We start from the raw sequence: 25,885 nt of genomic DNA, 5'->3' as shown, positions 1-25,885 counted from the left end.
CTATTCAGAGGCTAAGTTCTTTTAAAAAGAGGTCTGATTGAACAAGATGCTAGACAGGTTATTGTGGTGGTCCTTCATGTCTTGAAGATGTCTCCTTCTGTAATAGACGAAAGTCACACTTTTTACAAGTTTCTCTTTCCTTGCCGTGATTTGTATGTGGTGGCTGACTTCTATTTATATAACTTCAAGCTCTTACCATTTAAATATTCATACAAAAGTATGAATTGTTGGGACAAGCCACAGTCATCCTTGAAGAGTGTGTGTCAAGTAAAATAGGCATGCTTTAGATTTTCAGTAATTTTGGTTTGGGAAATGTGTACCGTGCCAGAGCTTTCAGATGCTGAATGTGTCATTTACTCCACTTTGGAATACCGTAAGTAATTCTGCGCCATTGTGGACTTTGGCCACATCATACCACTCTTAAAACCTTCTGATTCTTTTTTTTTTTTCCGAGACGGAGTCTTGCTCTGTCACCCAGGCTGGAGTGCAGTGGCGTGATGTCCGCTCACCACAAGCTCCGTCTCCAGGGTTCACGCCATTCTCCTGCCTCAAGCAGCTGAGACTACAGGCGCCCACCACCATGCCTGGCTAATTTTTTGTATTTTTAGTGGAGATGGGGTTTCACAGTGTTAGTCAGGATGGTCTTGATCTCCTGATCTCATGATCCACTGGCGTGAGCCACCGCGCCTGGCCAAAAACTTCTGATTCTTTTTAATAGTACCAAGTCAGAGAGCTAAGCTATGGTATATTCTTTCCTTTAACCCCTTGTCTAAGTAAAGAATGGTAAATTCCAATTCATTTCAGAATAGAATGCACACATAGAGAATTTCAGGTTATGCTGAATGTGTTTTATGAGGGGGCTAAAAATAGCTTATAAGGAAAATGCTGATAGATTCAGGAATGAGAACAAGGGACGCATTTATTTGTATGATTTATGTAGCACCTTTCTTGGAGACAACTCAATTCTGAGCTCTAATGTTAATAAACTCTATATAAATTGTCGTGATTATTTTTGAACCCTTGAGCTCCTATATTACTATATGTGACCCATTTTTATACCTGACAGTTTACTGTTAAATTTTCCATACTGACCGGTTGTAATATTTTAAAAGTATCCAGACATTGAAAAGGCCAACTGTGTGTATCTATGGTATGTGTATGTGCTCAGGGGGATGTACTATAAAATGAATGTCAAGATCATTGCAATGGTTAAGTTTAGGGTCTAAACTCTTTGAACACCCTTAAAGTTCAGATTGTCAGTTGACAGTGGGATTGTCCCCAAAGATGTGTGACTGCCTTAAGGAGCCTTCTTGTCCTGCTAAGCCTCCTGGATTTCCACCAATGCATGTTGCATTTCTACCTGGCTGCAATAGACGCACAATTGAATATATATCGTGGACATTTATAAATGTTTCAAATTTAAAACCAGTTGAATTTTTAAAAGAATAAGAATCTTCTCTGCATTTAATCTAAATTCTGTATCTGCCATTCTTAAAAATAGAATTGGATAAAATCATTTTGGATGGCATGTGGTATGCTTTCTGGAGACAGAAACTAACAGAGGGAACTTGACCTTGGGAGGTAGGTTTCAATCTCTCCACTATCTACTGATGCTGTGATTTCAGAAACGTTAGATAACCTCTCTGAGTCTCAAAGATAGTATCTATCTTGAAGGGTGCATGTGCAGATTAAATGCAAATGAAATGTAAAGCCCCTACTGAATTTCCTGGCCCAGAGTAGGTATTCATTAAATGCCGATTTCTTCCCTGTCCCACTTCCTGTCAAAGTAAATCTAAAACTAATATTTCCTGGACCGATAAGATGTTTACAGTGTATAGTGATAATTGTCTGATGAGAGGCGTTTGCATTAATTAAAATGTAAAACTGGCTCTAGGCCCTGGATTTGTCCAACCCTTTTTATTATCTTGGGCTTTTGCAAGGCCCGTGGATTTTAGCAATGGGAACATCCTGCTGCTTGCAGTCCAAATGGTTCAAGGTTGACATTTTTTTCCCCTCTGTTGAAAAAAGTCAGTTGCAGCTCTGTAATAATAACAGCAGACACATACTTCATGAAGAACAATGTATTTTGGCAAAAGAGTTTTCTGTCTGAGGCTTCAAAATACAAAATACGCTGTCACATTGCCATTAGGCCCGGTGAAGAACATTGGAGAGGGGTTATGGAATCAGTTGGGGTGGGGTGCGGGATGGAGAAGGGTTATGGGATCGGTTGGCGTGGGGTATGGGATGGAGAGGGGTTATGGGATCGGTTGGGGTGGGGTGTGGGATGTGGGGTGCAGGGTGGAGAGGGGTTATGGGATTGGTTGGGGTGGGGGTGCGGGGTGGAGAGGGGTTATGGGATTGGTTGGGATGGGGGTGTAGGATGGAGAGGGGTTATGGGATTGGTTGGGGTGGGGTATGGGATGGAGAGGGGTTATGGGATTGGTTGGGGTGGAGTATGGGACTGAGAGGGGTTATGGGATCGGTTGGGGTGGGGTACGGGATGGAGAGGGGTTATGGGATTGGTTGGGGTGGGGTGTGGGATGTGGGGTGCGGTGTGGAGAGGGGTTATGGGATTGGTTGGCGTGGGGTGCGGTGTGGAGAGGGGTTATGGGATTGGTTGGGGTGGGGTGTGGGATGGAGAGGGGTTATGGGATTGGTTGGGGTGGGGTGTGGGATGGAGAGGGGTTATGGGATTGGTTGGCGTGGGGCATAGGATGGAGAGGGGTTATGGGATCGGTTGGTGGGGGATGTAGGATGGAGAGGGGTTATGGGATTGGTTGGCGTGGGGTGTGGGATGGAGAGGGGTTATAGAATTGGTTGGCGTGGGGTGTGGGATGAAGAGGGGTTATAGAATTGGTTGGCGTGGGGTGTGGGATGGAGAGGGGTTATGGGATTGGTTGGGGTGGGGTGTGGGATGAAGAGGGGTTATAGAATTGGTTGGCGTGGGGTGTGGGATGGAGGGGGGTTATGGAATTGGTTGGCGTGGGGTGTGGGATGGAGAGGGGTTATAGAATTGGTTGGCGTGGGGTGTGGGATGGAGAGGGGTTATGGGATTGGTTGGGGTGGGGGTGCAGGGTGGAGAGGGGTTATGGGATTAGTTGGGATGGGGGTGTAGGATGGAGAGGGGTTATGGGATTGGTTGGGGTGGGGTACGGGATGGAGAGGGGTTATGGGATTGGTTGGGGTGGGGTGTGGAGAGGGGTTATGGGATCGGTTGGCGTGGGGTGCGGTGTGGAGGGGGGTTATGGGATCGGTTGGCGTGGGGTGCGGTGTGGAGAGGGGTTATGGGATCGTTTGGCGTGGGGTGCGGTGTGGAGAGGGGTTATGGGATCGTTTGGGGTGGGGTGCGGTGTGGAGAGGGGTTATGGGATCGGTTGCGGTGGGGTGCGGTGTGGAGATGGGTTATGGGATTGGTTGGCGTGGGGTACGGGACGGAGAGGGGTTATGGGATTGGTTGGGGTGGGGTGCGGTGTGGAGAGGGGTTATGGGATTGGTTGGCGTGGGGTGTGGGATGGAGAGGGGTTATGGAATTGGTTGGCGTGGGGTGTGGGATGGAGAGGGGTTATAGAATTGGTTGGCGTGGGGTGTGGGATGGAGAGGGGTTATGGGATTGGTTGGGGTGGGGGTGCAGGGTGGAGAGGGGTTATGGGATTAGTTGGGATGGGGGTGTAGGATGGAGAGGGGTTATGGGATTGGTTGGGGTGGGGTACGGGATGGAGAGGGGTTATGGGATTGGTTGGGGTGCGGTGTGGAGAGGGGTTATGGGATCGTTTGGCGTGGGGTGCGGTGTGGAGAGGGGTTATGGGATCGGTTGGCGTGGGGTGCGGTGTGGAGAGGGGTTATGGGATCGTTTGGCGTGGGGTGCGGTGTGGAGAGGGGTTATGGGATCGTTTGGGGTGGGGTGCGGTGTGGAGAGGGGTTATGGGATCGGTTGCGGTGGGGTGCCGTGTGGAGAGGGGTTATGGGATTGGTTGGCGTGGGGTACGGGACGGAGAGGGGTTATGGGATTGGTTGGGGTGGGGTACGGTGTGGAGAGGGGTTATGGGATTGGTTGGCGTGGGGTACGGGACGGAGAGGGGTTATGGGATTGGTTGGGGTGGGGTGCGATATGGAGAGGGGTTATGGGATTGGTTGGCGTGGGGTGCAGTGTGGAGAGGGGTTATGGGATCGGTTGGGGTGGGGTATGGGATGGAGAGGGGTTATGGGATTGATTGGTGTGGGGTATGGGACTGAGGGGTTATGGGATCGGTTGGGGTGGGGTGCAGGGTGGAGAGGGGTTATGGGATTGGTTGGCGTGGGGTGCGGTGTGGAGAGAGGTTATGGGATTGGTTGGGGTGGAGTATGGGACTGAGAGGGGTTATGGGATTGGTTGGGGTGGGGTGCGGTGTGGTGTGTTCTGCTTTTGGCCAGGCTGGAGAGGGGAGCACCATAACATGTTATGGTCATCCTTGCCGTGTTTACCTGTAGTGACCTCTCCTGAACACTCCTAGATGAGATTTTCGTCAGCATGGAAGGGAGCTTAAGGAAATTGTGATGGGACCCAAAGTACTGAAGCGGACAGGAGCTGAACAAGCATTTGCACGTGATACCCCTATGGAGGTTACTTGGTAGGACAGACTATGAAGTGGGGGCAGTATGGATGAGGTCCTGTTTCTTTAGCCCATTCCTTGAGATGATGATGATGGTGGTGATGATGATAACTGGCTACCATTTATTGAGTGCCTGTCATGGTTGGACTCTGTGCTAGCTACTTTAACATATATTATTTCCCATCTTAATAACCCAGAACATCTTGGGTATTCCTGTTCTCATTTTATGGACAAGGTAACTGAAATTCTTGGGGATCAAGTGACTCCTCCAGGACCTCATCATTAGTGAGTGTGGGCCCAGGTCTTTGGGTGAATGTGTTGGTGTAAGAAAAATTTTCCTTCTCCTTTCTGAGCAGGAGAATTTTTTTTTTTTCTTTTTCTGGAGAATGTGGTGACCCCTCATTCTTTCCTAAATCTGTCATTTGACTGTTAAACCTGTTAGGGACACCGCTGGTTGATTCTGTTTCCTTCTCACACATCCATACCGAATTCTCCTAAAGTCATTTGAAGAAAAATTCCAGGCAATAAAAATGTTTAATAATTGTACTTTGTGATTCTTCTAGAATGGCTTCTGGTGGCATGTGGCTTATTGGAAAGAGGTGAACCCTGACTGCTGCCAAGGAGACCAATGGGAGACTGGGTCCCAGTTGGTGGTCCAGGCTGCGCCACACCGTAGGAGGCCAGAACAAGAAGGGCTGGCCTCTGTTGCCCATTGACGCGTGACCCATCTCAGCAGAGCGGGCCGTCCTCAGTTATTCCTTGTCCTGGATGTCTCTGCTGGTTTGTGCTAGTGCCTGCTAACCCTCAGCTGTTGCCACTTTGATATTATGTCAAGCTTTTCTTCCCAGAATTTCTGATTTACGATTGGGTAGGAAGTCAAGGCCTACCTGCATAGACAGACCCCTGTACCCGAGACTCCCACAACCTATGGTCATGGAAACAAGCACCAAGGCCTCCCCCACCCTTCTAATGTCACTTTTCTGCAGAGATTAGGAGCAGAGACTAAGAAAGCCAAAAAAGAAAAAATTCCAAGAATGAAGAGGCCAAAAGCAGAAACACCTACTCTTCCTCCAGTCTTGGCCAGGAAGGATGTCCTTAGGGGAAAAAAAGAGGCCAGGAAATGGAGCCCATTTTTAAAGCAAGCAAAGATCAGTTTGGTATTAAAAATAAAAAGTGAACCCCAGTACCAGCTAATGTGGAGGTGAATGGAGGCTGGTTTAGCCAGCTGAACTTTGTTCTTGGCTACTTGTACAGCGATTGCAGAACACTCAGGGGTCCCAGGCATTTCAAAGTGGGAGTTGAGTTTTGGAGGAAAGTTGTAGAATTCCTTTTTTTTTTTTTTCTTTTGTGAGAGAGAGTCTCTTGCTCTGTCACCCAGGCTGGAGTGCAGTGGCGCGATCTTGGTTCACTGCAACCTCTGCTTCGTGGGTTCAAGCGATTCTCCTGCCTCAGCGTCTAGAGTAGCTGGGATTACAGATGTGCACCACTACACCCGGCTAATTGTATTTTTAGTAGAGATGGGGTTTCACCATGTTGGTCAGGCTGGTCTTGAACTCTTGACCTCAGGTGATCCACCCACCTCAGCCTCCCAAAGTGCTGGGATTACAGGTGTGAACCACCGCGCCTGGCTGTAGAGTTCTTGACTAGGAGATGCTACAAATTTCCCTCTTAAATTTGCAACTCCCCATGCGATGACAACTTTCAGAGCTTGGCAGAGGCAAGATGGTATAAACATGATTTTTAGATTGCAGGGTAATTGCTGTGGTTTCTTTGAGTTTTTTCATCCATTTGTTCCCCAAATAATTTTTGAGACCTACTATGTGCCAGGTTCTGTGGGGATAGAATAGCAAGCAATAAACAGTTGAGTGGGGGAGACAGGCTCTTGTCAAATAATTGCAAAAATGAAGGGCTAGGGCCAGGCGCCGGTGGCTCATGCCTGTAATCCCAGCACTTTAGGGGGCCGAGGTGTGTGGATCATGAGGTCAGGAGTTTGAGACTAGCCTGGCCAACATGGTGAAACCTGGTCTTTACTAAAAATACAAAAACTAGCCGGGCGTGGTGGCAGGCGCCTGTAGTCCCAGGTACTTGGGGGGCTGAGGCAGGAGAATTGTTTGAATCCGGGAGGCAGAGGTTGCAGTGAGCTGAGATCACGCCATTGCACTCTAGCCTGGGCGACAGGATGAGACTCCGTCTCAAAAATACATAAATAAAATAAAATAAAAATAAATAGACAAAAATAAAAAATGAAGGGCTAGGTCCAATCAAAGGTGAAGATCCTGTGAAGGAGAATCATGGGCCGGAGGCATGTGCCCCATGTTTAGGAGTTTCCAGGGACTGGGACTAGAAAGCTGCTGCTGCTGCTGCTTTTTTTCTTTTTTCGTTCGTTCTTTTTTTTTTTTTAATACAGGGTCTCGCTTTGTCGCCCAGGCTGGAGTGCAGTGGCGCGATCACGGCTCATTGCATCCTGGACCTCCTGGGCTCAAGCGATCTTCCCACCTCAGCCTTCTGAGTAGCTGGGACTACAGGCACAGGCTGATTTTTCTTTTTTTTCTTTTCTTTTTTTTTGGTAGAGATGGATTCTCACTTGTTGCCCAGCCTGGTCTCAAACTCCTGGGCTCAAGCAATCCTCCCACCTTGGCCTCCCAGAGCGCTGGGATCACACGTGTTAGCCACCACACCTGAGGCTGGGCTTCCCCTTAAGGAGGTGGCACCCACCTGGATTCCCCAGCAAACTCACCTGCATTGCAAGGTTGACACTTATCAGTACCAGCCACCTTGCCTGCTAGGTGCATTGCTAGGTTGACCCCTTGTCCAGTGAGGTGATTGTCCAGGGCCCAGCCTCTCTGCTGTCCCTTGCTGGCTTCGCCTGTTGATGTTGATGGAGGCGGAGCAGAGGCTGCTGAGTGAGTATGTGCAGCTGGGCTCAGAGGCCCCCCTTCTCCCCTCCTACGAGGTGCTTGCCCTTGAAGGTGTGGCGAGTGAGGATGCGGGTCAAGGGCATCCCGGCAGCCTCCACTCGAGTGGGTCATTTCAGCCTGCTTCCTATCTCTTTTCTGTTACTACCTCTAATTGGCAGAGTTTCTTGCCAGGCCAATGTGGAGGCAGAGAGGTGGCCGGAGGGTGGCCAGGGAAGTCAGGTCAGGTGTGGGCAGGATGGCGGGTCTGCCTCCTCCCAGATGCCTTGCCCGGGGGACACCCTGTCCCAGGAAGCCTAAGTTCGTGGGAGCCATGCACAGCCCTTCTGAGATCTAAAGCTTCCCTCTGAATGCTGCTTTGGAGGGTTGTGAGAAGTAGTGACTCTTCAAAGTTTGTTTGTTTGTTTTCTTGAAGCTGTTACCTCTATGCAAGTATGCGGTTTGGAGCAGGGAAGAAAGGTTAACTGTGGTGGCGCCGGAGCTTAACGTGGAATGTCCTGAGTTAATGTGGGTTTCAGTCCTCCGGCTCAGGATTCCCTGAGGGAGAGTTTTTCTTTCCTCTGCAAAACACAGGAGAAAAGTGATCCCTGTGGCTCCGACCTGCCTTCCTTGGGTCCTGCAGTGCAAGACCAGCTGGGATCGTGTCCCGTCCACCCGAAGGCAGCATGGGGAGCCTCTCCACCAGGTCATTCCCATTCAGTTGCTTGCTGCCGGCTCCCCGCGCCACAACTCCCTGCCTTCAGGCCTCCGCACGGATTTCGATGCTGGCCAGGCCTGAACTTGCTGAGCCTCAAGCAGCCCGATCAAACCCATTCAAATGAGGAAGACCATCTGTTTCCCAGTCTCCAGCTGCTGCTGCTTCATTTGCAAATGGCTGGGATGCTGCTGAGGGGATCAGGCCGGGACACATCTGCAGCCTCTGAAGGAGTGTTGGAACCAGGTCCTGCTGAGCGAAGAAAGGCCCAGCCCTTTAAATCAACTTGCCGAACAGTACCCCCGGAAGGCCCTGAGTTGAGAAAGCAGGAGGCAGCCTTGCCCTCTTGAATAACTCTTAACCTTCCCTTTTCTTTTGTAGCCTTGGACACTTTAAAAGTATTTCTTTCTTCAGAAAGTGCTTAGTGTGGGAGGGCCTGCTTGGGGAAAATGTCAAACGGGATTTGGACATCGATCTGACCTTTTGGGGCCCATACGGGGCAAATGTATCCGCTGGAGTATGCACCATTGATTGAATGTTTACATCAATATCGGGGAGGTGAGCTTGTCCCAGCAGCAGCTTCTAGGAGCCACAGGTAATAGTAAGTGTGGCAAGGTGACTGTCCCTGCAAAGCTGCTCCTGGAATGCAGTCAGGCTTTAGGGTATGCTCTCTGGAATGCAGGCCAGCCATCCCAGCTCGCAGTAATGCAGGCCCTTCGCTCTGTGGACTGCCTGAGGCACAGCTGTGGGGACTCTTGCCCATGGTTTGGTGTTGGCAGGGTTATTCCCGGCATGCTGTGGGGCTGGGGTAAGGTATCTGGCTCCTGAGCCCTGCTGGGGTTCTCATCTCAAGGGAATTCTGTGGTGTGTTACTGTGCCCCACATATAAATATCAGCTACTCTCAGATGTGTTGGATAGATGAATAGTAGAAGGTATTTTAAGAAGCCACAGGCCGGCTCAAGCCTGTAATCCCAGCACTTTGGGAGGCCGAGACGGGCGGATCACGAGGTCAGGAGATCGAGACCATCCTGGCTAACACAGTGAAACCCCGTCTCTACTAAAAATACAAGAAAATTAGCCGGGCGTGGTGGCGGGCGCCTGTAGTCCCAGCTACTCGGGAGGCTGAGGCAGGAGAATGGCGTAAACCCGGGAGGCGGAGCTTGCAGTGAGCCGAGATCGCGCCACTGCACTCCAGCCTGGGGCACAGAGCAAGACTCCGTCTCAAAAAAAAAAAAAAAAAAAAAAAAAAAAAAAAAAAAAAAAGAAGCCACAGGCCTCTTTATAAATTAAACAGGCATCATACATGGGTGTTTATAATGATGAATCTCACAAAATCTTCAGATGTTTAGTCTCATTTAGGAACATTCCAGAAATCCTCACTTAGGTAACCTATATATGATGAGACCTACTTGTTTACTTGAAAGAAAAGCTGTTTTGAAGTCAGAGGAATGCGAATGGAGGCGCTCACATGGTTGCAAAAAGCAATCTGCTGGCCAGTTAGTATCAGCTATGCCCGGTAAACAGGAACCCAGGAGTGCCCTCCTGGCCAGGGCTGAGTTGCAGGATGGGGACCCCCCACCCCGCCGACCCCACACCCGCCAGGATGAGGAGTGCTCGCTCTCAGATGTGCCCCTCTCTTTAAGTATACAGAGGCCTTCCTAGGCAACCTTTGATTGTGTCCTTGTGGTGACCTTGCCCTGCAGCAGGCAGCCCTGGAGATGTTTTTCTCTTCTCTAAAGTGTGACTCTGAGGCTCAGCGATGTGAGGTTGTCCAAGCCGACACGTTCACTACCCGCAGAGGCAGGTCTCAAACTCTCATCCCTGGACACTGGAGCTGAACTTCTTGTAGTGTGGGTCTTGGACCAGCAGGATCAGGCCTCACCTGTGGGAAATAAAGAATGTCAGTTCCCACCCCCAGGCCTACTGACCCAGAATATTTTTGTTTTGTTTTATTTTGTTTTTTTCCTTTTGAGACGGAGTTTTGTTGTTGTTTCCCAGGCTGGAGTGCAATGGCACAATCTCCGCTCACTGCAGCCTCTGCCTCTGAAGTTCGAGTGATTCTCTTGCCTCAGCCTCCCGAGTAGCTGGGATTATAGGCTCCCGCCACCAGGCCTGGCTAATTTTTGCATTTTTAGTAGAGACAGAGTTTCACCACGTTGGCCAGGCTGGTCTCTCACTCCTGGCCTCAAGGGATCCACCCGTCTCGGCCTCCCAAAGTGCTGAGATTACAGGTGTGAGCCACAGCGCCTGGCCGACCCAGAATCTTTGGAAATGGGAGTAAGGAAGCTGTCTTAAATTGGCCATGTGGTTTTATGCACAGTAAAGTCTGAGAAGCATTGCGTTGATCCCTGCTCCAGTCCCTCTCCGTACATCTTTTGGGTGGAGTGGGTTGGGGACGCAGATTGTCTTTGGCTGTGCATGTGCTAGAGGATGAACAGGATGAGATGGGAGCAGTGCAGTGTCTTAATGGGAATTGGGATTTTCACGGAGGAGCTATGGGAACTGAGCTGAATAGGAGCCTGCCAGGCAGCATAGCAGGCTAGGCTTGTAGGTAGAGGGAAGAGTACCCACCACGTGGACAGGCAAGCCAGAGTGTCAGAAAGGGGGATACGGGGCTTGGAGCAACCAAGCCTCAATGCGTGTGATGTCCTTTGGGTTTTATTCTCTCTGACTTTGGAGTGGTCTGTGCCTTTTTAAAAAAGTAGAGATCGTGTGCTTTTCAGAAGATTCCTCTGGGGGTCTGTAGTGGCTACAAGGGGCGCACCATGGGTGATGGGTTGGGCGCATTGCAGAGGTCTTGTGGAGGGCTGGAGGAGGCCTGTGGGATGCAGTTTTTTGCCGGTACTTTCTTTCAGAGCTAAGCTTTCTATCAGGGATAGGCTTAATAGGTGAAGGGTTGTCGGGACTGATCAGAGGAGGGGCCAGAGGAAAAGAGGGGCTTCAGGGCCGACTTGGAGCTTGGGTGGCAGTACAGTGGTGTGACTCCCTTCATCGTGTAAGAGAAGAGGCTGGTGGAGGAGGAGGAGGTTGAAGGTCACTTGCTTGTTTTGGATACGACCTCTGCAGACATCCAGGTTATGTGTTTCCTCCCCCTGGGCAGGTGGAAATATGAACCTACAAGCAGGGACTTGAGTGGCATCTGCAGGGAGGAGGTGGGAAAAGCCACAGGTGCCCAGGAGACTGGAATGCAGGGAAAGGACCAGAAGAACCAGAGGTGGAATTCTGGGCATATCCATGGATACAGGAGAGGTGGTAGGGAAGGAGAAGTTTCTTAGAAAGGCGAGAAGAGCTCCTTGACATGTTCCTGTCCGTAGGAACACATACACACGTGCACGCACCAGCAGGAAGCAGAACGCTCACTGAAGGTAATTAACCCCCAACTCTGTGTTAGGGATTGAGAAATAGAACAGGAGCCCTGCCCCCTCCTCTCTCACTTTCTGACCTTCCACACTGAGAAGACCTGGCTAGGCAGCTTTGCTGTTTTTCCTGCTTAGCGGAGGAGTGAGGATTTCAGCCGGAAGGTCTTTCTGATGGCGGATGTGTAAGTGCCAGGCATTGTGCCGGGTGCCTTCTGTGTCCTATCTCATTTATTATTGTTCCTGCTCCGAGGACGTGCCTCAAGGTCACACAATTTGTAAATGGCAGAGTCTCAGTGTCAGTGACAGGTCTGTTTGGTCTCGCTCTCTCTTTATATATATATATATATATATATATATATTTTTTTTTTTTTTTTTTTTTTTTTTCTTTTTGAGATGAAGTCTTGCCCTGTCATCCAGGCTGGAGTGCAGTGGCATGATCTCGGCTCACTGCAACTTCCGCCTCCTGGGTTCAAGCGATGTTCTCCAGCCTCAGTCTCCCGAGTAGCTGGGACTATAGGTGCCTGCCACCATGCCCAGATAATTTTTGTGTTTTTTAGTAGAGATGGGGTTTCAGAACCATGTAGGCCAGGCTGGTCTCGAACTCCTGACCTCAAATGATCCACCTGCCTCGGCTTCCCAAAGTTCTGGGATTACAGGCATGAGCCACCATGTCCGGCCTTGGTCTGTACCTTTAACACCCCCAGCCTTTTCTGAAGAGTCACCAGAGAAGGAACAAAAATGAGGCCATAGCCTTAATGCTAAGGGACCATGAGAGGCTTGGGGTATAGCTGTCTGTTAAGACAGGTGCTTTACTACTTTCTAAGATGAAGAGAGCTGCCTCTGCCTGAGCACTGTCATTAGGACTCAGGGGATGGAAGCGTTTTAGGACCGGAAGGTTCAGTTTCAGGACTGGAGATCACAATGCATTCATTTTACAGAGTGACATCTCTGTAGGGCCACTCTTCACCCTAAGATTGTGTCATCAAAGGCCAGGCACATCCTATTCACTCCTTCACCTCCTTGCGAGCCCCCCGCATGCCTTTTGATGAAAGGGTTTTCCCTAGAACAGTGCGCTCCAGGAAGCCCTGAAGGGCTGCAGATGTCCCCGCTTTCTCTGCCGTGTCCAGCAAGTGTACTTCCAGAAGGTAGGAGGCTCAGGCAGGGCTGGCCAGGCAGCCAGGCACACAGACTCCTCATTGTACATCCAAGCTGGGGCACGCAGGGCTTCAACATAACTTGTAGCACAAGTATCTGTTTCTTGGGTGCTATATGATCTAATGGCTGGTCGCTTTGGAAAATGCTTTCTGAACAAAAGACTCAATTCATTATTTATTTATTTATTTATTGAGACGGCATTTTGCTCTTGTTGCCCAGGCTGGAGTGCAATGGCGTGATCTCGGCTCACCGCAACCTCTGCCTCCCAGGTTCAAGCAATTCTCCTGCCTCGCCCTCCCTAGTAGCTGGGATTACAGGCACCCACCACCACACCCGGCTAATTTTGTATTTTTAGTAGAGACGGGGTTTCTCCATGTTGGTCAGGCTGGTCTCGAACTCCTGACCTCAGGTAATCCACCCTCCTTGGCCTCCCAAAGGGCTGGGATTACAGGCGTGAGCCACCACAGCCGACCTTTTATTTTTTTTAATTATTTTTATTTTTATTTTTTTTTGAGACGAAGTCTCGCTCTGTCACCAGGCTGGAGTGCAGTGGCGCGATCTCGGCTTACTGCAACCTCTGCCTCCCAGGTTCAAGTGATTCTCCTGCCTCAGCCTCCTAAGTAGCTGGGATTACAGGCACCTGCCACCACACCCGGCTAATTTTGTATTTTTAATAGAGACGGGGGTTTCTCCATGTTGGTCAGGCTGGTCTCGAACTCCTGACCTCAGGTAATCCACCCTCCTCAGCCTCCCAAAGTGCTGTGATTACAGGTTTGAGCCACTGCACCCGACCTTTTATTTTTTTAAATTATTTTTATTTTTATTTTTTTTGAGACAAAGTCTCGCTCTGTCACCCAGGTTGGAGTGCAGTGGCACAATCTCAGCTCACTGCAACCTCCACCTGCCGGGTTCAAGTGATTCTCCTGCCTCAGTTTCCTGAGTAGCTGGGATTACAGGCACCCACCACCACACCCAGCTAATTTTTGTATTTTTAGTAGAGATGGGGTTTCACCATGTTGGCCAGTCAGGTCTTGAACTCCTGACCTCAGGTGATCCACCTGCCAGGGCCTGCCAAAGTGCTGGGATTACAGGTGTGAGCCACCACGCTCGGCCAGGACTCAGTTTTGAAGTTCTTGCACAAGCAAAGCTGCCCATATCTGGGAGTTCATGCACACAGTACTGATTCAATGCCTGCGTCTTAGTGGTCCGTTGGAAATTTTTCGCTCATGAATTATGAGTTTAATACACGTATTGGGACCAGGGAGAAAACCTTCCCTCTGTGCATCTCTTTTTGGAGAACACTATCATGAACAGCTGAAAACATCAGATCAAAAGCGAGAGGGATACTGACAAAACAGGAAGTGCGGACTTCCGCTTTGGGTGGGGACATTGGGAGACACGGGTGACTCACTCTTCAGGGAGTACGTTCTCAGACTCTTTACTCTGTGTGCATTTTTATTTTCTCATGGGCAGCAACATAATTTCTTTCAAATATGAAGAGCCATCCAGCATGTTTCTCAAAGGCAGACTTAAATGATGTGAGGGGTGTGCCTAAATATATAATTTTTAATGGTTACCATATTGGAAACATTAGCCATGATCCCATCTGATCACCAGGAATGTGAGCCAGTCTGGAGTTTCTGGAGAAATCCAGCTACTGCTGCAGAGGCGGCTGTTAGCTGTTGTTAGCGACCAGGGAGAATCCCGACTTGTGTCTACCAGACACCTGACAACTGGTTAGAAAGAGAGGACTGCACCCTTTCAGCCTGCCTACTTATCTGTTATTTGTTGCTTTGACTTCTTTTTGTTCTCCATTTTTATGTTGGCAGTATTTCTCGAGGTAGAGAACTTTCATCTTTATATTGTGCGGAGTATTTGTCCCTTCCTTGCCCCCTTAAAGAACACGTAGTACCTATGCCTTATAAGGTCTCTGTTTGATGTGAGGAATTTGGTCTTCTTGCAAGTCGGTTCATGTAGAGGGGAGGCTTTGAGGATGTCTGGGCTGCAGCAGGCTGTGTTTGTTGCTGTGTGCACGGCCCTCATGGCAGGGCATGCAAAGGTGGTTGGTTCTGACTTCATTGGTGGGACTCCATTTTTATTTTTTATTTTTAATTTTAATTTTTTTTTTTTTTTTTTTTTTTGAGATGGAGTCTAGTTCTCTCACCCACGCTGGAGTGCAGTGGTGTGATCTGGGTTCACTGCAACCCCCGCCTCCTGGGTTCAAGCTATTCTCCTGCCTCAGCTTCCTGAGTAGCTGGGACTACAGGCAGGCACCACCATGCCCAGCTAATTTTTGTGTTTTGAATAGAGACTGGGTTTCATCATTTTGGCCTGGCTGGTCTTGAACTCCTGACCTCAAGTGATCTGCCTGCTTGGGCCTCCCAAAGTGCTGGGATTACAGACATGAGGCACCGTGCCCGGCCTCCATTTCCTTTATTTCTTTCTGCTGATGAGTTCTGATGCCAGCGAGACCCAGATTGTGCCGTAGGAAAGAGGGGGCTGGGCTCTTCCAGAATTCTTATCTTGCAGAAATCTCTCCTCTGTTCCTATGGACAGAGAATCGGGTATTGACCAGTTAAGACTTCTTACTGGGACAGGGCGTGGCCACTATAGGACATCTTCCAGACTAAGAGGGCCAGTGGGGGCTACTGGAACAGGGAGGACAGTGGCGGCCACTTACTTGTCATGTGCTTTGTGTGCGGTGACTATATAGCAACATTTGTAGCCGGACTCTGTTTCCTCTGTAGAGACACTGGCAGCTCTACAGCCATGACATTTATCCAGTACAAGGTGGCAGGAGGTGTGGGAGGGCACCAGGAACCCAAGGCCGTTTTACTACCCTTCCCCCAGTGCTCCTGTTACAGTGCTTGTGGGAGTCCCAGCTGTGCTTCTAGGTAGGAACGGGTTTCTTCCTGCAGCCCACAACCCTGACAGGACATGCCTCCTGGCGGTGTGCTCCTAACCTGCCTGTTCTCTCTGCCCCCTCCCTCTTTCTCCTCTCCCCTTCCCCTCTCTTTCTTCCTCTTCCCTTCCTCTTCTTTCCTCTCCCTCCCTCCGTTTCTCTCCCTTCCTTTTCCTTCTCTCCATCTCTCTTCTCCTTTTCCTCCCTCTCCTTCTCTTTCTTCCTTCTCTCTCTTCCAGAGGAGTCTGTTCAGGGATTTCTCTCTGTCTCCCTTTCTTCCTCCTGGAGGAATGTGTTTAGGGATTGCACACCTCTGACTTTGGAGGAGGGAGAAACCTCAGCGGGATGTGTTCCAGGGCGACCCCACCACATCCTTGGAACTAGGATGATCTAGACGTCGGAAAAGACACCATCCGTGGAAAACCCCGGAAAAGGCTTCATTTGTGAAAAGTAATGGAGTGTGAGCTATGCCGTTGGTAGAAACTGCTTTTTTCTTCCTTAACAGTTTAAATCTGTCATCCGTTCTCCATGAAGTGATTGGACGGGGCAAGACTCAGGTTTCCCATCTGTTCTCTGTTTGCATTTGGGCGCCATTTCAAAAACCACACGGGAAAAGTTTATAGGCAAACATTATAAAAAGTGACAGTCTGAAGTGCTGCTATCGCTGGTTTGGCAACGTCAAGTGTTACCTGAAATAGCTTACCGTTTCCAAACCCTTTCGCTGTTTCAACTGTCTCAAGACAACCCTCCCGCTGAGATGGGTGAGAAGTCCAGCTGGATGTGTGCAGTGAAGTCACATAAGTCACAGCCTTTTTTGACTTTTACAAGATTTCCCCCTCCTGGGGCTATCCTCACATACAGCGAGGATTTTTTCTCTCTGTTTACTTATAGAGCGGGAGATTCATGCAGCTTGTTGCTAGTGGCAATCCGTGTGATGTCACATGGAGACGTCATGACCTCTACCATGATCTGCTGAGGGGCTCGGAGAGTCAGGCAGCCCCTGCCTCAGTTTCTTTCTCGCCCCAGTCAGAGGTCCTATGAGTTCCCAAGGAATAACAGGATGGTTTTCTTAGGGAAGGAAGGAGGCCAGTTCAAGGCAGGAATTACTCACAGGCTATGTGCTGATGCCTGTTGTTATTCATACTATTTATTTATTTGTTTGTTTGTTTGAGACAGAGTTTCACTCATGTTGCCCAGGCTGGAGTGCAATGGCACAGTCTTGGCTCACTGCAACCTCCACCTCCCGGGTTCAAGCGATTCTCCTGCCTCAGCCTCCCAAATAGCTGGGATTACAGGCACACGCCACAACGCCCAGCTAATTTTTTATGTTTAATAGAGATGGGTTTCACCTTGTTGGTCAAGCTGGTCTCGAACTCCTGACCTCAGGTGATCCACCTGCTTTGGCCTCCCAAAGTGCTGAATTTACAGGCACGAGCCACCATGCCTGGCCTATTTATTTATTTTTAGAGACAGGTTCTCGTCTCGCTGTGTCACCCAGGCAGCAATGTAGCTCAGTGCAGCCTCTGGGGCTCAAACGAGCCGCCTACCTCAGCCTCCTGAGTAGCTGGGACTACAGATGTTTATCACCATTCCCGGCCATGTTTTTTTTTTTTTTTTTCATTTTTTTGTAGAGAAAGGATCTTACTATGTTCCCTAGGCTGGTCTTGAACTCCTGACCTCAAGTGATTCTCCCACCTCGACCTCCCAAAGTGCTGGGATTGTAGGCATGACCTACTGTGCCTGGCCCATTTGTTTTTTGATTAGCTGTACAAGTACTTGTCTCTCTTTTTTAAAGTATCAAAACTTTTTTTTTTTTTTTTTTTGAGATGGAGTTTCGCTCTTGTTGCCCAGACTGGAGTGCAATGGCGTGATCTCACCTCATCGCAACCTCCGCCTCCCAGGTTCAAGTGATTCTTCTGCCTTACCCTCCCAAGTAACTGGGATTACAGGCATGCACCACCATGCCTGGCCAATTTTGCATTTTTAGTAGAGATGGGGTTTCTCCATGTTGACCAGGCTGATCTTGAACTCCCGACCTCAGGTGATCTGCCCACCTCGGCCTCCCAAAGTGCTGGGATTACAAGAGTGAGCCAGCATGCCCGGCTGGTTAATTTTTTTAAAAGAAGCTGCTTGTAGCTGGGTGCAGTGGCTCACACCTGTAATCCTAGCACTGTGGGAGGCCGAGGCAGATGGATTGCCTGAGCTCAGAAGTCTGAGACCAGCCTGGCCAACACAGTAAAACCCTGTCTCTACTAAAATACAAAAAAAAAAAAAAAAAAAAAAAAAAAAGAAAATTAGCCAGGCGTGGTGGTATGCACTTTTAATCCCAGCTACTCCAGAGGCTGAGGCAGGAGAATCGCTTGAACCCAAGCGGCGGAGGTTGCAGTGAGCCGAGATCACACCATTGCACTCCAGCCTGGGTGAGAGAGTGAGACTCCATCTCAAAAAAACAAGCTGCTTGCTAACATGCTGCTGGTACTTCCCAAGTATTTGAAACTTCTGGGAGAAAATTCACATGGATGCAACTGAGCCTTATGCAGCAGGGCTGCGGTAGCGTGGCCATGGCAGTAGAAATGAGTGTTGAGCTGTGTCCCAGGAAGGAGAGTTGGTGCCTTGTTTGTTTACCAATTTTAGGAAACAGTGACAAAGAATGTCCAATACTACTGTGAAGCTGGCTTGCTTCTTTTCGAATTTTAATTCATATTGTGAAAAATACATGGAAACATATTTTCTGTCTGTGGAAGCCTCTGAAAGAGCATTTGTGCGTAGCAAAGCAGCTTCTGGAAGCTTCTCCCCATTGCGTTTTGGCAGGAGATGAGGGGGATGTTGGGCTGTGCACCCCTGGTGGATTCTCACAGGAAAGGTGAAAAGTATGCCACAGCAATGGGAAAAAGTAAATCCAGGAAGTGTTCACATGACTATAAAAGGAGTTATGTACATTTCCTGGGGGAATTCTTTGCTCTTTCACAGAGCAGGCTGTGCAGCCGGGTGGAGTCAGGGAGAGGTGGTCCGTCCACGGGGGGCGACCAGAGTTAGGGAGGCCCCTTTGCGCGTGCAGGCACAGAGGGGATTCGCTGATTGTCCTGGCTCCGCACAGCCTGGGGCCAGGTCAGTACAACCGTGGGGAGGGACGTGGAGGGCTCAGGGAGTGCATGTTTGCAGGGAGTGGGCAGCGGCTCAGGTCACCTGCAGCATTCAGACCAGAAGAGAAGCCAAGTCCTGAGGACAGCAATTGGACCCAAGGACACAGGCAGGGACAGCTCCTTCCACTGAGCCAGCTGTTAGCGGCTTGTGTTCTCGGCCCCCTGGCCGGGGTTGTCTTTGATATGTGCTGTGTGTGCTGAGCCCTGCAGGCTGGGCTTGGGGGTCACTGGGTGGCCTGGGAGGCTACCAGTGTGGCATTTGGCCCCTCCCCAGCATATGGCCCCACCCCATCCCTGCCTCTCTTCTTACTTACATCCTCCTCTTTTTATTGCTTCTCCCCAACCTCTTTCTCTCTTTCTTTTGTGTTTATTCATTCATTCTCCCTAACATGTGCTTGCAGAGTCTTCTGGGATACCCAGGGATATCACTGGCATGTTTACTAAAGGCACTGCTGATCCCCAGATGGGCCCTTTGTGAAATGACCACTGAAGGGGTGGAGGGAGGAGTCCTTGCTTTCTCAGTTTACGAAGACAGCAGTTACTGGTTTGAGACTTTGAAGACAGGATGGCTTGAGTTTTATGGATAAACATCATTATCTCATTGGTGTATTTTAGGGGGTGATATTTTTCTATCCTTGAAACTTGGATGTCTAGATGACAATTTTTATCTGGTTTTACTGGGATAAAAAGCAGTTTTAGTACATCAAGTCATCTTAACTGTCCATTGAGATGGGACTCCTGTAAAATCACTTTGTACCTGGAGATAGCAATCCAAGTGTTCCGGCTGGGTGCGGTGGCTCATGCCTGTAATCCCAGCACTTTGGGAGGCCAAGGTGGGCGGATCACAAGGTCAGGAGTTGGAGACCAGCATGGCCAATATGGTAAACCCTGTCTCTAATAAAAATACAAAAAAGTAGCTGGGTGTGGTGGTGCATGCCTGTAATCCCAGCTACTTGGGAGGCTGAGGCAGTAGAATCACTTGAACTTGGGAGGTGGAGGTTGTGGCGAGCCGAGATCGTACCACTGGATTCCAGTGTGGGCGACAGAGCAAGACTCCGTCAAAGAAAGAGAGAGAGAGAGAGAGACCCAAATGTTCTGTGATTATCCTCTGAAAACCGTGGTGCTTAAAAAATTATGACAAGCGTGTTCTGCCTTGAAGAATAACGGTGATAGTGGCAGTCCTTAGCCCAACACGTTGTAGTTGATAACCAGGTTCATCTTCATTGGCTCATTGGAATCTTATCAGTAATAAACTAGTATTTGGGTACTCTTACCCTGCAATAGATGGGGAACGCCAGGCCAAGAGGTTAAGTAGGAACGGAGAGGCATGGGAACTCAGGGCTTCATCCTCTTCTCGTCCAGGGCAACACCCTGCACCAGGCATCTCCTGTGTCCAGCTCCGAATAAGACATAGGTCCTTGCTGTCCCCTGTTCTGCCTCCTAGAACGGCAGGTGGTAGTCCAGCAGCTCAGATACCCCCGTTTCAGCAAGATTTTGGGGTTTACTGATTTTAGGTGAAGGAAAGGGTTCTCAGTGAAAACACTTTCCTTTAAAAACAGGAAATCATACATCACAACTCCTGCTTTGCCCGGAGAGAGATTTTTTCTGCATCACCATTGCAGATACCTTGCTTATCTCCCCCGCAACCCCCATGCAGTCTTAGAGCATTCCACTGCGTGACACAGGGACATGGTTGCACCTTATCTGAGGGTCAGGATGGAGCAGATTGGTGTGTGGGTCCCAGGTGCCTCCCCTGTAAGGGAGGGAAGCTTTGTTGCTTCTGCTCAGCGGCTGCCCTGGTGACCAGTTCTGGCTGAGAGGAAAGTACATTCCATAACATTCCTGGTGACTTACTGATCATGTGACGTTGTCATAATAGACATTGATCATTTTATGACCCAGACAAATCCAATGTAAATTCATTCTAACATGGTGGGTGCTGTTTCAGCAATGAGTTGTTGGAGACCTGGGACTCAAAGGACATCTGGTCCTTGCCTTAGCCAGCTGTCAAAGGGGTTGGACCAACAGTGTTTGGGGCCCCTTCAGTTCTCATGTTGAGTGAATCTGTGACTCTAGGATGTTGGGAGTGGGAGATGGGCTGAGATTTGGGGCCAGACTGAATCCCTGCCCTCTTCTCCTTCTCATATTTCTCTTCCTTTCTTTTTTCTGTTTGGTCTCCATAGTTTAAAGTATTTCTATTAGTCACTCAATTCAGCTGCATTTTGACTTAAGCAGCCTTGAGAGGCCTGCTCTAAAAGCCTTCAAACTATGTTTCCAGCATCTTTTAAACTTCGCTTTGTCCTTCACTTCTCAGCTCAAATGCCTGTTCTTGAGAGAAGTCTCTCTGATCGTCTTATATAACAGGGACTGAAACACATTTTGTAGGGGCAAGATGGCAAATATTGTAGGGCTTGCAGACCACAGGGTCTCTGTTGCAATGACTGAACTCTGCCCTTGTAACACAGAAAAGCAGCACCAGACAATAAGGTATGGGCATGGCCATGTTCCAATAAAGCTTTGTTTACAAAAACAAGCTGTGGCTGGCTTGGCCCGCGGGCCATCACCTGCCACCTCCTGCCAAGGGACCAGCCCTCCCCTGCCACTGCTGTGTGCACGTGCCCATATCTTGCTGTGTCCTTCTTCCTAACGCTTAAGCAAGAACACTGTATTTTTTAAATACATTTTGTATCTGTTGTCTGTCATTCCCACCATAATGGATGATCCACAAGTGCAGGGTCATCTTGCTGCGGAGCTTCCAGAATAGGCTTGGTGCATAGTAGGTGTGCAGTAAATAATTGTCGAGTGAGAAAACAAATGTTAGAAACATAACTTGCCTGTCAGCTGGGCTTTCCTTGCTTGCTTTGGGGTGCGTTTGTCCATGTTACATTTAGCTTCTATTTTCCTCCTTTTGTTGTGATTCTTTGTGTTCACGTACTAGTTGGCATCTGGGGCTTGGCCTGCATGCCTTTGGTGATGCCCCTTTGGGAAGCCCCGGGCCTCCCATGTCCTGTTGATGGTGGTGGTGAGGGGATTTCTTGTCCTTGATGCATGTGGCCCTTTCACAGTGGGACTGAAACACAGATTGACTTGATTTCAGTCTCCTGTGGGAGATTTGTCCTTCGGAGGGGTGTCTAGGCAAAACAGTTGCCTTTGATCCTGCCCTGATTTGGTGCTGTCTCAGTGCTGGGAAGCTTTGCATTTTCCAGGCCTGGAACTCTGGGTCCCATTCACATTTCTCACTGGAGGGATGAAAGCCCGCTTCTTGGGCCCTTGTGGCTACTCCAGCCGGCAGCTCCAGCTGCTGTTACTAATAAACGCCAATGGTTTCCCCTCAACTCCAGTGGAGAGGTTGTGTGGGTTGGATCCTTGTGGGTTCCATCCTGTGCTGCATATCTGGGGACTGTGACCTGGTTTGACATGGCCATGTGTATGCCAAGCAGGACGGGGTTGGTGGCGGGAAGCACGGAGAACCATGAGACCCACGCCTTTTCTCTAGGGTCTTGGTGTCTCCTCGGGGAGATGGGATGCGTTCATGAGAATGTGACGCATCCCATGAGCTGGCGAAGTTGGCAGATGTACGGTGGAGGGGGAGGAAGCCACTGCACTTCCGCCCAGGGTGACTGATGCAAGATGACCCCCATCACAGAGGGCCCTCCTTGATTTGGGCCTTGGAGGGTGGATGGCAGGCAGGAGAGGGAGGAAGGACTGTCCCTACAGGAGAAGCCTGGGACGTGTGTGGCGGGAGTTGGTGAGCAGGGTGGGACAAAACTTTGTCGTGTGGAGTGGGGGGCACACAGCACCCAGCGGCTTCATTTCAGGACCCCTGTAAGTGCAGTGGAGACTGCCTTGCAGCTGTCTGGGCATTTGCTCTTTTTGTTTTTGGTGTTAAGGCCTCCAGGCTTTTATCATTTTGAGGAAAACAGCAGGTCTCAGCTCACCCAGCACAGAATTAGTTAGGTCTCTAAACCTGCAAAGTACTGATCTGAACCTGAGAGCTCATGAAAACTCTGGGTGGCAAAAAATCTTGTAGGGGATCCCTTAGTTTTCCTTGAGTTTGAGACATTTCATTTTAAGAAGCTTGGCCTTGGGGCAACATACCAAGTCTAGCACAAGTAATTAAGAGTGTATGTGTGTGTGATGCACAGTCACGTTTAACGTACAAATGTGAAAAATTTGGCATTCTTACAAATAAAACATACCACAATGACAGATTTTTGCAGGTATTACGGTGCAAGCACACTTTGGCAATCAATTTAAACATTTTCTTGTGGGATATGCTTCCACGCTATGGTTTGGTTTGTTTCTAAAGCCCTGTAGGACGTGGAAACTAAGTCAGGACAGATTTGCTGGGGGTATCATACCTCTGGTTGCTGTTCCAGATTCTTCCTGACTTCCTGGGGCTCGGGGAGAGGTGGATGCCTGCTGGGGCCGTTTGCAAAGCAAGAACAGCTTCTCCTGGGAATAAGCAGCCTCCACTGACCTTTGTTGGACGTTCTCTCCTCTCCCTCCTTCCCATCTGTCTCCATCTTCTCTCTCCCACCTTTCTGCAGAGCCACCAACCAAATACCAAATCTCTCAACCAGAAGTGTACGTGGCTGCACCAGGGGAGTCGCTAGAGGTGCGCTGCCTGTTGAAAGATGCCGCCGTGATCAGTTGGACTAAGGATGGGGTGCACTTGGGGCCCAACAATAGGACAGTGCTTATTGGGGAGTACTTGCAGATAAAGGGCGCCACGCCTAGAGACTCCGGCCTCTATGCTTGTACTGCCACTAGGACTGTAGACAGTGAAACTTGGTACTTCATGGTGAATGTCACAGGTGAGTTGGCCCGTGAGCACTACGCTCTCTCTTCTCTGTAGCCATTATGTGATTTACATTTTTTTGGCCAAGTGCAAAGGTAGCGAGATCTCTAATTGGATGCCAGGCACACAGCTTCATAGTTTTTGAAATTCTTCTTTGGGACCTGGTGCACCAGAAAGGCCAGTCATTAAGAATGACAGAGCTCTTGTGCACAAAGTAACATTTTTCTTAAGATAGTACGCTTTTATTTAAGGAAATACATGCTTTTTTCTTTCTCTTTTTTTTTTGGTACCACTGACATCTTTGGCATTTAGAATATAGGACTGAAATGTGGATATTCAAGATTTCTGATTGGTTTATTAAAGTTTGAGTTTCTCTCCTTGATTTCATTCTGTGCAGTGAGCAGGACAGGACAGGCCCCCTTTGTGGCTGAGTTTAAAGTTCTGCTTTCAGAATGTTAGTTGACGATGACAAGGGCCACACAGGGACTAAGTTTTGTCAGGGATCAATTTCTTTCTTGAAGGGGACCCGCATACTGAAAGGTTAGTGTTGGAAAAAGAGTCTTTGGGTACTACACAATTGGTAAATTTGTCAGGGGCTTGAATACTGTTTGAAGCTTGAAATCCAATTCTCGTATATCCAATTTTATAGCCTGTTTAAATAGCGTGAAAACAGAAAACACTGAGAATCATAACATAGACCAACTGTCATCATGGAGGGAATATTTAAGCCATTAAAACTATCTTAACTAAACACAATCCCAGGCTCTTTGCGAGGGTTCCTGGGTTGTTGACTTTGCTGTGGAGAAGGTCTCAGTTGTAGATAATTGCAACCTTTTTGCTTTGCAAAAAAACACATCCATGGAATATGTTCTTTTGCATACAGATGCCATCTCATCCGGGGATGATGAGGATGACACCGATGGTGCGGAAGATTTTGTCAGTGAGAACGGTAACAACAAGAGTAAGTAACCGCCCGGCTCCGATGGTCCCCGAGAGAGGAGCGTGGAGGGAAGTCCTGCCTGTCACCTGTCTTCTTGTCGACTCTTCCGCACCATGCTGTGTCCCGTGGCCCTTGCCTTTCCCCACTGTGTCTACTTTCCTGACTTTCAAACCTGAGAATAAACCACTGTTGCTGCACAGCCTTCTCTATCGTTTGTCCTTTCTTCTCGTGTCACTGGTCATTCGTTTTTCAAAGCAGTTACTACTTTTCTTTCCTTGATTTTTCCTTTTCCCTTTGGCTTCTCCCTATTCAGAGACATAAAAATAGTAGAACCACATAACATCTTGGTTTTCCCTGTAATCATTGATTGTGCTTGGTTTAATCCAGTGGTGCGTGACTGGGGCGATGGCCTATTTTTGCTCTCCCGGCACAATGGGCAATATTTGGTTGTCACAACAGAGGGTGGGGGTGCTGGTGGCCTTTAGTTGGGGAGGGGGCAGGGATGCAGAGCACAGCCCCATAGCAAAGAATTATCTGGTCCAAGATGTCAGTTGTCCCTAGGACGAGAAACCCCGGCCTCCTACAACACACACCTCATGCTGAGTGGAAATGAAGGATGTGTGCCTTACTTTGCAGACCACGATTGAAAAGGAACCCAAAAGTGGTTTGCTTAATGAGGGCCGTGAACACTGAGCGCTAACACGAGAGAGGCCATTGACTTGCGAGGAAGAACACGGCATAGCCTCCTGGAGCTGGGCAACCTGGGTTTGAATCTTTCTCCACAACTTCTGAGTTGTTCATTTTACTTCTGTGCCTTAGTTTCTTTAACTATAAAGTGGGGAGTAATAATAGTAATAATAATAATACCTTCTGGGATTGTTATGAGGATTACATGAGTTCCTAGTTGTATAGTGCTCAGAAGAGTGAGTGCTTGCAAATGTTTATTCAATAAAGACAATAGAATATAGCATTACTTGCATTTTCCAATGACTTGGCTGGAATGTTCCTAAAGTGTTTGTACATGGGGTATTGGGGTTCTCTGCTTACATGGTATATTCTACATTTTTCTTAAAAGGATTTTAGTCAATTTAGTACATTTAAACAAGGCCTAAGTAATATACCACACCTGGCTAGTTTATGTATTTTTTTTCCCCCTGAGACGCCATCTTGCTCTGTCACCCAGGCTGGAGTGCAGTGGCGTGATCTCGGCTCACTGCAACCTCCATCTCCTGGGTTCAAGCAATTCTCCTGCCTTAGCCTCCTGAATAACTAGGACTACAGGGGCCTGCCACCACACCTGGCTAATTTTTGTGTTTTTAGTAGAGATGGAGTTTCACCATGTTGGTCAGGCTGGTCTTGAACTCTTGACCTCGTGATTCACCCGCC

General features: G+C 49.0%; 1 protein-coding gene across 6 annotated transcripts in view; it reads left to right on the top strand.

Moving 5' to 3' along the window:
* FGFR2 (fibroblast growth factor receptor 2) overlaps nucleotides 1-25,885 on the top strand; it is a 121,406-nt gene that overhangs the window by 11,459 nt on the left and 84,062 nt on the right. For 3 of the 6 annotated variants that reach the window (XM_007964279.3, XM_007964278.3, XM_073019403.1), the window contains exons 3-4: nucleotides 23,309-23,575; nucleotides 24,443-24,520. The exons of 1 other annotated variant lie outside the window; for it this stretch is intronic. In XM_007964279.3, the coding sequence (XP_007962470.1) occupies nucleotides 23,309-23,575; nucleotides 24,443-24,520 (345 nt within the window). The remainder of the gene's footprint in view (nucleotides 1-23,308; nucleotides 23,576-24,442; nucleotides 24,521-25,885) is intronic. 2 more of the 6 variants (XM_038009619.2, XM_038009620.2) reach the window with 1 other exon arrangement.

This window comes from Chlorocebus sabaeus, chromosome 9 (genome assembly GCF_047675955.1).
Source record: "Chlorocebus sabaeus isolate Y175 chromosome 9, mChlSab1.0.hap1, whole genome shotgun sequence".
NCBI classification, from domain to species: Eukaryota; Metazoa; Chordata; class Mammalia; order Primates; family Cercopithecidae; genus Chlorocebus; species Chlorocebus sabaeus.
Note: the sequence above shows the minus strand (reverse complement) of the source record. Positions and strands in the feature narration are given on the sequence as shown.